At 36.7% G+C, this 13,416-nt stretch overlaps 1 protein-coding gene across 4 annotated transcripts; it reads left to right on the top strand.

Annotated features, from left to right (window-relative positions):
• The first annotated feature begins 5,588 nt into the window (after positions 1-5,588).
• On the top strand, positions 5,589-13,314 carry cfap97d2 (CFAP97 domain containing 2). 4 transcript variants are annotated; one of them, XM_044019360.1, is made up of 20 exons: positions 5,589-6,434; positions 7,007-7,383; positions 7,473-7,553; positions 7,722-7,840; positions 8,048-8,150; positions 8,306-8,386; positions 8,753-8,871; positions 9,008-9,110; positions 9,599-9,679; positions 9,896-10,014; positions 10,211-10,313; positions 10,451-10,531; positions 10,714-10,832; positions 11,011-11,113; positions 11,232-11,312; positions 11,570-11,688; positions 11,891-11,993; positions 12,095-12,175; positions 12,341-12,553; positions 12,665-13,314. In XM_044019360.1, exons 2-20 carry the CDS (start codon positions 7,183-7,185, stop codon positions 12,821-12,823), a joined length of 2,169 nt encoding a protein of 722 aa, XP_043875295.1. In that variant the 5' UTR covers positions 5,589-6,434; positions 7,007-7,182; the 3' UTR covers positions 12,824-13,314. The 4 variants fall into 4 exon arrangements, with proteins under 4 accessions (XP_043875295.1, XP_043875294.1, XP_043875297.1 ...); XM_044019359.1 differs by having other exon boundaries at positions 12,659-13,314; XM_044019362.1 differs by lacking the exon at positions 7,007-7,383 and having other exon boundaries at positions 12,659-13,314.
• The last annotated feature ends 102 nt before the right edge of the window (positions 13,315-13,416 follow it).

Below are 13,416 nucleotides of genomic sequence, written 5' to 3'. Positions count from 1 at the left end.
TTATGTCCATCATGATCAGTATTGGTATTAAACTATCCACTCCTCCCACAGCCTGCATGCCCACAGCCAAGACGTCTACCAATCAGTGACAGAGAGGGAGCTGTGATTGGCACTGCTTAAAGCAAGTGTCAACCAGAAAAATGAACAGCTGCTGTAGACCATTTCCTGACCAAAAACACAAACCCATGCAAACACACACACCCCTGTCATTATGTTAATAGCCTGCAACTAACTTTCCACTCTCCAGTCCAATTATTTGCCTTGTGGATGCCCTCCTGAATGTTGTTCAAAACACAGTCAAGTTTTCTGTGCATAAATATGAGATGAAAAGCATAAAGCACACATAAATACCCAGATTGAATTTACTGTTACTAAAATGCTTCTCAATATGTGATATTTAGCCACTCGGAAACCTCTCCAGTGTTCCCACATTGTGACTAATAGGGCAAAGACCAATAGAGAAAATTGAGGAATCCCACTCATATAATAACCAACTCCCTTGAAATCCACTGTGACAACAATATTCATAATTGCAGAGAGAGAGAGAGAAGGTCAGTGACACTGGCTCAATGTAGATTTAGACACTCTCCACTGTATAAGCAAACAGCCCACATTCAGTATGGAGTGGTAGTAGACCACAAAATCAGCTTGAAACCACACATTAAATATGTTCGAGGGAAGTTGGCCTGGAGCATTGCCATCCTGGGGAAAACAAGGCATATTCTCAATCAGAAAGAACTGTATACATTATATTGTTCATTACTACCATATTTGAGTTACTACGTAGAGGTGTGGGGAAACGCGTACAAAAGCAATATTCAACCAATATATATAATGCAGGAAAGGCAATGAACTTTTTTTTTCTCCATAAAGAAGTCCGGCCATGGTTTCATTTCAGTCTTACAGTATTGTCTATATTTGGAGATATCTGTCACAGAGGCATGTGCTTGAAATATAGATGAAGATGGATGCTCTCAGTGGTTGCTTTGGGGGCAAAGCAACCACTGATTGCCCTCACCCACAAGAATGAGGATGAGCCCACAGCCAAATGGAGGTGTAAGTGAGATGATGTTAGAAATGAATGCTATGGTGGTCGTTGTCATCATGCCGAGCATCATTCAGTGTTGGCAATGCTCCTTCTCCACACAGCCTCATCTCAGCTTTACACAGAAGCAATGTACACACACACACTCACATCTTAAAGGCCTAAAATAAAGCCCACTCTCAATTCACATGATTTTATCATCATCTCTCATGGCGCTTCCCATCAAACAGTGTCAATTTTCACATTCAGCCTTTCTGAGGTCTTCACTGCTTTACAGTGGATTTAAACTGGTGGACTTTAGTCATTATTGTCTTCGTCTTCTGTTTAATATGTTTATTTTAATGAGATGCATTGTTCTACTCTATATGGTTGTAACAATGCAGTTTCATGCTCGTGAAGCCAGGGTCTACCCGGACATACAGCCATGTGCGGTCATGCGATTGATTAGTTCCTGCAGTGCAAACAAGATAATCAATATTTCAGTGATTTCGCCCTCTCTTTAACCACTGACCTGTCATGTAGTTAGACGGTCAGTTCTGCTCCATACTCTGTCTTTATCCTGCTCCTTCTTTACTGACTGTAACAGCAAGGATAACACATGATCTCATGACCACTGCTCGTACATGAGAAAATGCAGCCAGGTGGAGGATAAATGATGTGACACCACTGGGTTATTTTGAGTGAGAGTCAAAGCGTGCCATGTTTCCTCTTGAACTACTTCTCTCCACACTGATTCTGGATTGTGGAATATTTGACTAGTGACTATGAAGATAATTGAATAATTTTCAGTTTGACAGTTTATATCACAGATGGTGTTTATTTTGGGTGGTCAGAAAATAAAGATAATGGTGGGCTTTAAAAATGTTGTTTAACTGTCTGAAGAAAGAAGCCTTGCACAACAAGTCAGTTTAGTCTCTTCATATTTAGACTGTTAACATATTCAGCTTGAAGTTGAACATTGACCTGAATTGGCTTTTTTACTTGAATGTCATTACCTCTAATTTAAAGAAATGTCACTTACTATTCTGACAAATGAGGACCAATCACTGAGAAGAACAAACACTCACACACAAAATGTTGCAGTTTAAAGTATATACAAACACAGCCCTATCATGCCTATAGCTTCATTCAACTATGGACAAAAATATATACAGTATCCATGACCATAGTATGGGGACATTTTAGAATTGCATTTTGTGATTTAAACCTAGTGCTATAGACACACACACACAATAATAAATACAGAAGAACCTGTAAGATGCAACGTAACTGAGTAATTGTTTACATTTTGCAGTTTTTATACCCAAGGAAGAGGGACCTTGCCAGAAACCCAGAAGCCAAGATGTTCAGAAAGGGCGAAGTTGCCAAGGGAAACAGATCATTTATAGTTGCAATGTAGTAAAATTCACAAGGATAAATCTCAGCATATATCTGCATTTGTCTAAACTGCAGTCAGTTAGTTCAGCATGTTACTACAGGTCCTCTCTACAGTCAATTTGTTATCCTCATAACTCATTCCACTGTTATATAACAGCACTGTGGTTCCTTTTTAACTTCTAAAGACTGCATCGTTCATTATTTATACCCTTTCATAGCACATATCTATCTGGGATATAGGCCTGTATGGCTTTCAGTACAGTGCAGCATGTATGCACCAAACTGTCATCAAGAGAGCCACTTTCAGTTGGGATAAAGCTTATTTCCTAGACAAAGCATCAATTCCTCTGTAGCTCAACAGTATTAAAACGGCAGTAAGGCCTTAGAGTCGTTACCTATTCCACCATCCATTGGCTGAAAATTGAGTTGGCTTCATAACTTGTGTATATTTGAAGTCAGAAGGGTTTTCCGCATTTGTTAGGGTTCATGGTTTGACACTTAACCAGGGTTATAAGTTGGATGGAATTCTGTACATGGGAAAGGTACAATTGTTGGGGTAAGCACATTGTATATAACCAGAAGAAGCCAGACGTGATGCCTAAGATGTCTCCAATGTATGTTTCTATTTAAAAAAAAGATGAAATCAACATTTATAATTCCTCATCTATCACGTGATATATGATCAATGAGAGAAGAGAACAGATTTTCTATTGGCAAAAGCTTCCTGGTCCACTGAAAACGTATGACTTTTGAAGGCAAGATTCATTTGATGCATTTGAGCAAACTACCTGCATACACATATGAAGTAATAACATGAAGCATTAATTGTTCCAAAGCGTGCACACATTATCAAATATTATTTATCTTTAATACTAACAAGCAGACTGGGAGCCATGATCTAAACAGGATGTTCTTATGGGACTTGTTACCATAGTCCCTTTCCATCACACAGAGAAAAAAAAAAAACTTGATCCTGATCCTGACCTTAGGGAAACGCTCATACTCCTCCCACTGATCACACTGTGTTTTTGTCCACAGGCATAGACAAGAAACGTCTTTACTCCAAGGTCCCGGATCAGATATTTCCATTTGTACATTTGCGTGCAAAGTACACTGTTTACGCTCGCTGGCAAATTGCATGCATTCTGACTCAGTAGTGTTGCCCCATATCAAACAAACAGTCCTCAGAATTTATGATCACAACATTTAACCACCAGAATTTCTACCAGCTGCTTTGCTCACTTGGACGTTTCTTGTGTTTTTATATTTTGTGGAAATAATTATGTCACCATCTGTTCCAATAACATGTTTCCTTCCACCATTCTGTTTGAAAATATGTTGATGGTCCCACACCTCTCTCTAGGAGAGAAAATCATAGTCAACGTTCACCATTATGTGTATATTTAAAATGCACTTGGAAGTATATGAATTGAGAAATGCCAGTGTTTCTGTTCAGTGGACAAGCAATAAAATTAGGTAAAAATGTATTTAAAAAAAATTAAAAAATATCAGGATTATTAATCATGAGTATGGCTATCTTACTTATGTTATTGTTATACAAAACAATACGTTGTCATTTTCATATACATACACATCTTGGCTATACAATTAAAACTAGCTTCATCTGAAAAGCATCACATCCATGAACACTCTCAAATAAACACACATATAATCAACATAATATGTGTATGAGTTCTTACTGTACTTTCCCTGTCCCAAAGAAACCACATTTGTTATTCCCACAAGTTTAATGAATATCACCAGTGAGACTTACCAGGAACTAGTAGCATCCCCCTGCCATTCAGAACAGAGCATAAGCTTCATTATCTTACAGTTTGTTTGTTTGTTTGTTTGTTTGTTTTAACAGTCATTTTTGCTCTAATGACGGATGTCATTATTGGTAACTTGAGACGCAAAACTCATTCATTAATTCAAAAGTGGATTATACTGCTAACAATACCTAGACACTGACGGTGGAGACATATGTAGATAACCATTGGTTTAGCTTTTCACTGAGAAGTGAGCGTTCAAAGAATTGAAATGGGACTGAAGACGCCCACAAATATAATCAGCTTACTGCCTTTGGAGCTAGTGTTACCACAGACTGTTTATAAAAATGCATGTAGTATTCAGGTTGGAAGTTTGAAAGTTTATGATGAAATGAGCGTATTTCCTAATAATTATATCAGTAAACATTTTCCTGAAGAGTTAATGGTAGTCAGTAGTTTCAGGTCTTCTTCATTAGCACAATGGCAGTTTTTTAAAATGATCCTTATATGTAGAGGATACAGACAGTAAAGCACAGCATTTGGGCACCAGTGTGATAAACAGCTAGTCTTGGACCCTGGCTGCTGGTAAAGACTATGAACTTGTGGTTGCAAATCTTCAACACTGGCGCCAGCCAAATGGCAAATCTCGAAGCTTGAAAGCAGTTTTGTTTAGATTCCTGTGGCTGACACAGCGAACAGTTGCAAGGTGTTGTAACCTTGTGTTTTTTACATCTTTGCACTTCATTTGACGGGATAAACGGGATAGTTGGAGCAAGTGGATAGTGAAGAGGTGGGGGTGGTGTGAGAACACCGTGGTAAACATCATGTAGAGGCCCCAGCAGTGTTTTTAGTCATTACTAATAATTTTATTTGGATGGTGACATGTTTTACAAACTACAGCTTTAAAATGTACCCTTTTCTTCCAATTTAAAGCACACTTTTTGTTATTCACTGGGGAGGAATTAAACATAAAGACTCAGATGGCAAGTCATTTATAGGGATTAGACAAGAGTTTACTGAACAGTTTTACGATTTGATATAAAAGCATTAAACCTTGGTTAGAAAACTAACTTCTAAATTTTATTTGATCATATTTCTGATTGCCCTTGTTCCTTTGACACACCTCCTCTTATTGGCCCAACACTCACTGAGACATGACTGCAGGGACAATTATTTGCCATGTCAAGAAACACAATGACTTCTTCCACCCAAGTGTTTCATTATGTTAAGTTTATTTTGTGAATGAAGAAGGATAATATAATAATCTAAATAGAATTATATTAAACATTTTAATGAATAATTTTATTTTTAATTCATATGTTTTGATTCATCGTTGACAGTTGTTTCATAAAATAGAAAAAAAAAATCATCATACCCTGGTCTGGTCAGTAGGGGGTAGTGCTGTAATGTAGTTGTTCATTCATGAAGTCACCTAAATGGGACTCATTCAAAAAAAATCATTGGATAACACTCTTATGAGTTGTATATTTCAGAAGATAAGGGGTACTTTAAGTTACATCATGACACCACATAATTGAATTCAATACTGTGTTTTTGTGCATTTTATTTAATCAGAAATTAAAAAAACATAAGATCAATGAAGCTTTCTACTTTTGAGTTGGCCATCAGCTTACACTGTGGTGTATGGCAGCTGATTTTTCTTTTTGTGTACAATCTGTTTAGAACAAGTGTGACTGCTGAAGTTCCTCTGATGTTAGTTTCCAAGTAACAGTTACCAAGGCTGTGACTGTCTGTATGCAACAAGTCAGAACAAAGTCACCTACTTCCTCTTGACCTTGTGGATTTAATTCAGTGAGAATATTGTAATGATTCTACATGTTTTACTCTATTTCTTTTACAATAATGGTCTATAACAGTACACATTTTAGTTACATTTGCATTGCAGGTTATTTTCAGCTTTAACTGTGAGTAATTGTGTCTTCACAGAAATGCTCATTTTACATTTTCACTCGCTCCTCATAAATTAGCCTTCCTCTATGCCTGTATGTGTTTTACTGTGTGATACTTACCAAACAAGCACATCATTTGAATCCATCCATTCATTTATTTATTCATTCATCTCCACTCTCTCCAGCTGCTGTCATGGCAACCATGTATGACTGGCAGAAAACAGACTGCTCTCCCTCAGCTTAGTCAACCTGGGAGATTGAGAACATGAACACACACTTGGGCAGAAGAGGAGTCGTGACATTTGCGACATCAAGGCAGCCACATACTACAAGGTGAATCTTCTTCTTCTGTGTTTTAGGGTAGCTGGCATCCATAATGTTCTATTACTGCCTCCGTCTGGATTTTTTTATTTGGTGTATTTTTGAATGGCAGTTGGCACCTGTTATGTTGCATTAGTACCTACTTCTCTTTCCTTGGCCTCTTTCTTCTATCTTCACACTGATCTATATTTAAAGAAGGAAAAGGATGAAATAGTGGATGATTAAATCCTGGGGCCATGAGGACAATAATGCAGCATTACGGATAACAAACACCACTACCAACTGACCAATCCATTGCAGTCCTGTGTGGAAATTGCACTTTCTTTTGTGCACATGGATTTTCTCCTGGTGCTTCAGCTTCCTCCTATACAGTCCGAAAATATGCAGATTATAGATGGGTTGATTGGAGACTTAGCCGTAGATGTTAATGAGCATGTGAATGATCGTTTGTAACTGAAATGGACCGACAGCCTATCCACGGTACATCACCTTCCACCCTAGCTGGTAGAAGCAGTAGAAGATGATGATGATGACATTGATGATGATGCTGATGAATAAGATGATGATCTGTTTTACTCCAACAGATCAAAGGCAGTAATCCAACTGAAGAAGTAGAGGAAGTGACTATAATGGATTTGTTGACTACTAACAGTAATAGGCTACTTATTTTTGATCAAAGCTGAGGTATAGGGTTTACGGATTCTACTAAGAAAAGGAAAATACTACGCAAAGGGAAGAGAAGAAGGAAGCGGTGTTACAGATGCCAAGTGCCATGAAATACCAAAGAAGAAAAAGAGTCACAAGTACTCGAAGCCTGCATGAGGAGGTCTTCTGTGTCAAATGTCTTTTGCTTTGCAATCCGACAAAGCAGTATCAGAAATATCAGTCCTTGTTTCCAACAACAAGCAAATATCTTCAACAGAAGTGGGACAATGCTTCATATGATTTACACAGGCAAAAGGTCAGAAATAATCCCAGTTTCAAAATGTCTTGACCACAAACTTGTCAGTTTATTTCTTCCACCAACCCTTTTGTTTTGTTTTTCCCAAGGTTAAGGGTGCTAATCCATCAGTAAACACTGCTCCACCAAAAACCCATGGTCATCTGGTTCAGAAGTTGAAGAAACGACAGGTTATATGAATTATTCTTATACATAAATTATATTATGAAAATGCAATAAATGCAACATATCTGCATTTTTTCTATGTATCTATTAAAATAACCAGGTCTTTCCTCTTGCAAAAATACACAGTTTTTTCTTCCCCTTCTGCTTCTTTAATAAAATGTTGTCTCCTTTAGCTCGAGGAGGAGAGGGCACTTGAGATTCAGAGGGAAAATTTTATGCTCTTAGAAAAAATAGCAAACATCATAAGGACAAATGGAGAAACTGACTGTTGGAATGACTCTGAAAAGAAAAGGTGAGTTAAGGTTTGAGTTGCATATTCAATGAAAAATTGATGTTGGGAAAAATACACGTTTTGACTTTGGAAACACGTTGTATTGTCATGTAATTGGAGTCTCATCTACAGCCTGAGACTTCTCTTCATTGTAGCTTTGGCAAGGAGAAGCGACCGCTAAAGTTGCTCCTAAGCAGAATCAAATGTATGTTTTTTTTTCTTTTTCAGACCAACAAAGGAGTATCAGACATATCGCTCTTTGTTTCCAACAAAAAGCAGATATCTTCAGCAGAAATGGGACAATGCGAAATATGACTTACACAGGAGAAAGGTCAGCAACAACACCTGTTATTTCAGATTCTACATGTCTTCACCACAAATTCATCAAATGGTTTGCCCCAACACGGAAGTGTTTATGCTGAAATTGTATGATGACAATTGTTTTTAACAAAACCATTTTGTTATTTGTGTTTTTTTTCCCTCAAGGTTAAGTGTGCTAATCCAACAGTTAACACTACTTCACCAAAAACCCATGGTCATCTGGTTCAGAAGTTGAAGAAACAACAGGTTATTCTTTTTTACAGTTTCCCAACTCAGTCACTTAATTGTGGCAGTAGACCTTTGAGTGACAATACTATTCAGCTAAGTCCCAATAAAAAGAGAATTGTGATAATAATAAATAAATGTGAATATATATATATATATATATATATATATACACATATATATATATATATATATATATATATATACACATATATATATATATATATATATATATATATATATATACATATATGTATATAACATATCTGCAGTGACAAAATGCAATTACAAACATTTTTAACTTTCTATTTCTATCCATTAAGACAACCAGGTCATTCATCTTGCATAAAATGCACTTTTTTTTATTTATTATTTTAACTCTTTCAGCTTGAGGAGGAGAGGGCAATGGAGATTCAGAGGGACAATAATATTCTCTTGGAAAAAATATCAAACATCGTGAGGACAAATGGAGAAACAGACTGTTGGAATCACTCTGAAAAGAAAAGGTGGGTTAAGAATTGGGTTTTGTATTAGTTGTAAATGATCATTGTTTTGAAAAACATTAATTTGTACTTTGGAAGGTTGTATCACCATGAAACTGGAGTTGCCATTATATTTGTTTTTCTTTTTCTTTTTTTGCAGGCCAACAAAGGAGTATCAAACATATCAGTCATTGTTTCCCACAAAAAACAAATATCTTCAACAGAAATGGGACAATGCTACATATGATTTACACCGGAGAAAGGTCAGTAACAGCATGTTATCCCAGATTCAAAATGTCTCGACAACAGCTTCATCCAATCTTTTCTCCATCTTGAAAGTGTGAATGCAGGAATTATTTAATCATTGTTGTCTGAGACATAACCCTTTTGTTAAAAAAGGGGGGAAGAAGACTTATAACCAAAAATTACAGAAATAATGCAGGCACTCAAGATGATTTGGGGAAAAAGACCCTTAGTTTACAATGCTACAAACACATCTGCTTGCATCTGTGTTTTTAATGTTTGTTTTAATATTCATACCATTTTGATTATAATTCTCCCTCCCCCTTTTTACATGTTTTCCCTTCCATGAGCACCAGTGGTTTGATGGACACAATGGCACTCCTTCTGCCATATTTGTTTATACACACACATATATATACATATATGTGTGTATATATATATATATACATATACATATATATATATATCTGCATAACCCTTTTGTTTTTTATATTTTTCTACACCAAAGGTTCAGTCTGCTAGTCCTGCAATAAACGCTGCACCACCCAAAACTCATGGCCATCTGATTCAGAAGTTGAAGAAACGACAGGTTTTTCTTTATTGCTTTTTCCAGCCATAAACAAACTGTGAAAAAAGATGTAGTCAATTCTCTCTCTAAAAAAAAAAAGATTTGCTGTAACATATGTGCAGTAAAAAAAGGCAATTACATGACCATTCTTCCCCAGTCATCTATTAAAACTGCTAAATCATTCCTCTCGCAAATCTCCGTCATTTTTCAATGTTAACAGAATTTTATCTCCTTCAGCTTGAGGAAGAGAGGTCACTGGAGATTCAGAGGGAAAATGCTCATCTCATGGACAAAATATCACACATCATAAGGACAAAAGGAGGCGTTGACTGTTGGAATGACGCTGAAAAGAAAAGGTAAGTTAAGGTTTGTGCTTTGTATTAATTGAAAAATGGTCACTGTGACAAATGTGACTTTAGAGGTTGTATCGCCATGAAATAGGAAAGTCTTCATCTTCAGCCTCAATATACTCTTTACTGACATTTTGGCAAGAAGAAGTGACCGCTACAGTTGTTCCGCCAAATCAAATGTCTGTTTTTTTTTCTTTTGCAGGTCAACAAAGGAGTATCAGACATATCAATCATTGTTTCCCACAAAAAACAAATATCTTCAGCAGAAATGGGACAAGGCTACGTATGATTTACACCGGAGAAAGGTCAGCAACAGCATGCTACCCTAGATTCAAAATATCTATATCCAATCTTTTGCCCCATCTTCATAGTGTTTATGATGACATTAATTATCACTGTTGTGAGAAACAACCCTTTCATTGTTTGTTTTTTCCCCCCCAAGGTTGAGTGTGCTAATCCAGCACTAGATGCTACTGCACCAAAAACCCATGGTCATCTGGTTCAGAAGTTAAAGAAACAACAGGTTTGTCTTTCTTTTTTTAGTCATAATAAAATAAATATAGAATATATCTGCAGTGGCAAAATGCAATTACAAACATGTTGACCTTTTTTATAGGTATATATTAAGACTACCAGGCCATTCCTCTTGCAAATCTATTGTTTGTATTGATTGTTTGTTTCAATTCTTTTTTCATCTTTTTTTAGCTCGAGGGGGAGAGGGCAGTGGAGATTCAGAGGGAAAATGATATTCTCATGGAAAAAATATTGAACATTAAGAAAGCAAGTGGAGAAACTGACTGTTGGAATGACGCAGAAAAGAAAAGGTGAGTTAAATTACCAGTGTTGTGAAAAACATTAATTTTGACTTTGAAGTTGAATTTCCACAAAATAGGAGACTTGCTATCTACAGCCTGAATATACTCTTCACTGAAATCTTGGCAAAGAGATGTGACTGCTAAAGTTGGTCCTACGCAGAATCAAATGTCTACTTTTCTTTTGCAGGCCAACAAAGGAGTATCAGACATATCAGTCATTGTTTCCCACAAAAAACAAATATCTTCAGCAGAAATGGGACAATGCTACATACGATTTACACCGGAGAAAGGTCAGCAACAGCATGCTACCCCAGATTCAAAATGTCTTGACCATGAATTCATAATCGCAGTGGTGTTTATAGTGAAAATTGTATTATTGCTTTCATGCCATTTGTTTTTTCCCCAAAGGTTAATTCTGCTAGTCCAGCAATAAACGCTACTCCACCAAAAACCCATGGTCATCTGGTTCAGAAGTTAAAGAAACAACAGGTTTTTCTTTATTGCCTTTTCCCCCACTCATGAACATGAAATGAACTGAGAATCACTTAATGTCCATAATTTGGCAGCAGAACTGTCAATGATAGAACTCTTCAATAGGTCTCTATAAAAGACATTAGTCATTATTAATGATAAGTAATTATTATGAATAATGCAATACATTTTCCAGGTTTCTATTTACAGTGTCAGGTCATTCCTGTCGCACATATCAACAAAAAAAATAAGAATTAAAGTTTTGTTTCATTTAGCTTGAGGAGGAGAGGGCAATGGAGATTCAGAGAGAAAATTTTCATCTATTGGAAAAAATATCAAACATCATAAGGACAAAAGGAGGCGTTGACTGTTGGAATGACGCTGAAAAGAAAAGGTGAGTCAAGGTCTGTGCTTTATATTAATTGAAAAATTATAAATGGCGTTGAAAAACACAAATTACATTTTGGAAACAAGTTGTATTGCCATCAAATAGGAGAGGCTCCATCTATAGCCTGAAAATATGTTTTTACTGAAATCTAGGCAAGGAGATGTGACTGCTCATGAGCAGAATCAAATGCCTGTTCTTTATTTTCCAGGCCAACCAAGGAGTATCAGTCATACCGGTCATTGTTTCCCACGAAAAGCAGATATCTTCAGCAGAAATGGGACAATTCTACATATGATTTACACAGGAGAAAGGTCAGCAACATGCTATTCCAGATTCATAATGTCTTGACCATGGAACCATTTATTTCCCCCATTTCGTGTAAAGGCTGAATGTTTTTTTTTTTCCCCCCAAGGTTAAGTCTGCTAATCCAACAATAAATAATACTGCACCAAAAACCCACGGTCATCTGATTCAGAAGGCAAAGAAACAACAGGTTATTCATTATTACCTTTTTTTCCAATTCACCTTTCAGTGGTAAAACCATTCATTTAAATATTTATTTAAAAAAAATCTTTAGAATTATTAATAAATGATTATTATGGATATTGCAGTGAATGTAACATATCTGCAGTGACTAATTGCATTTTGTCTTGTTTAGCTCGAGGAGGAGAGGGCACTGGTGATTCAGAGGGATAATGCTATTCTTTTGGACAAAATATCAAACATCATGAACACAAATGGAGGAGTTGACTGCTGGAATGATGACTATATGCTGTGCAGGTATCACTATAATATGAAGAGCTGGCATGATGACTGGCTCAAAACTCAAGAGTTGATGGACAACATTGCCCCCAGCGCAACAGCACAAAAGGTTATTTTCAGTCATTGTAAACGCCACTCTTCCTCAGCTGTATTGTTATTTGTATTTTACAAAACAATAGAGATTGAATAATAAAGATTTCATTTAATGTGTCAGCAACAGGGGCAACAGAAACCTGGGAAGCAGAGCAGTGGTTTTGATAAAGAAGAAAACACAGATGCAACCACGTGGAGCCCTGCAAGCAACAACACTGACAAGGCAGATTCTGAAGGAAATTACACAAACAAAGAAACCAGCAGGACACAAGCTACTGAGAATTGATGCATCAGGCCATAGATACACACCCCTGAGCCTGATATAGACATCCACCACACAAATTCATGTGACATTTCTTCTTCTGAAACACTCACACACACGCACGCACCCAAACAAGAGTAGGAAACAGTCAAAGGAAAGAGAAGAAAAACGTCAGTTACGGGTGCCAACTTCCGTAAAACAACAAAAACAAGGAGCGACATGCATGTAAGAAGCTCGAAACGCGATGTTGATCAGTTACAGTTTTCTGCACAGTAGACCATAAAAAATTGTAGACATTGACGCCAGAAACAGATCACAGTATAGTATGGCAGTCTGAATGTTTTGTACTATTCTAGTCTAAAATTGACTGTAGTACTTTGTATATGCTGTTTTTAAACATAATGTGGATGAATAAAAAGTCAAAATACACCGTTCATTTCTTCAACTACACATTAAATAGTACACAATGTGACTAAATATGTTACATCTTTAAACTTATTTTACGGCATGTCCTACCTGATGCGACAACGGTTAAAACGGTTTGATTTAGTGTGGAACCTTTCATCCACGATTAGTTTTCTTCCGGTGCATTTGAACAGAACACTCAGTGCAGAAAG

This window comes from Solea senegalensis, linkage group LG2 (assembly GCF_019176455.1).
Source record: "Solea senegalensis isolate Sse05_10M linkage group LG2, IFAPA_SoseM_1, whole genome shotgun sequence".
In the NCBI taxonomy this organism is placed as follows: domain Eukaryota; kingdom Metazoa; phylum Chordata; class Actinopteri; order Pleuronectiformes; family Soleidae; genus Solea; species Solea senegalensis.
Note: the sequence above shows the minus strand (reverse complement) of the source record. Positions and strands in the feature narration are given on the sequence as shown.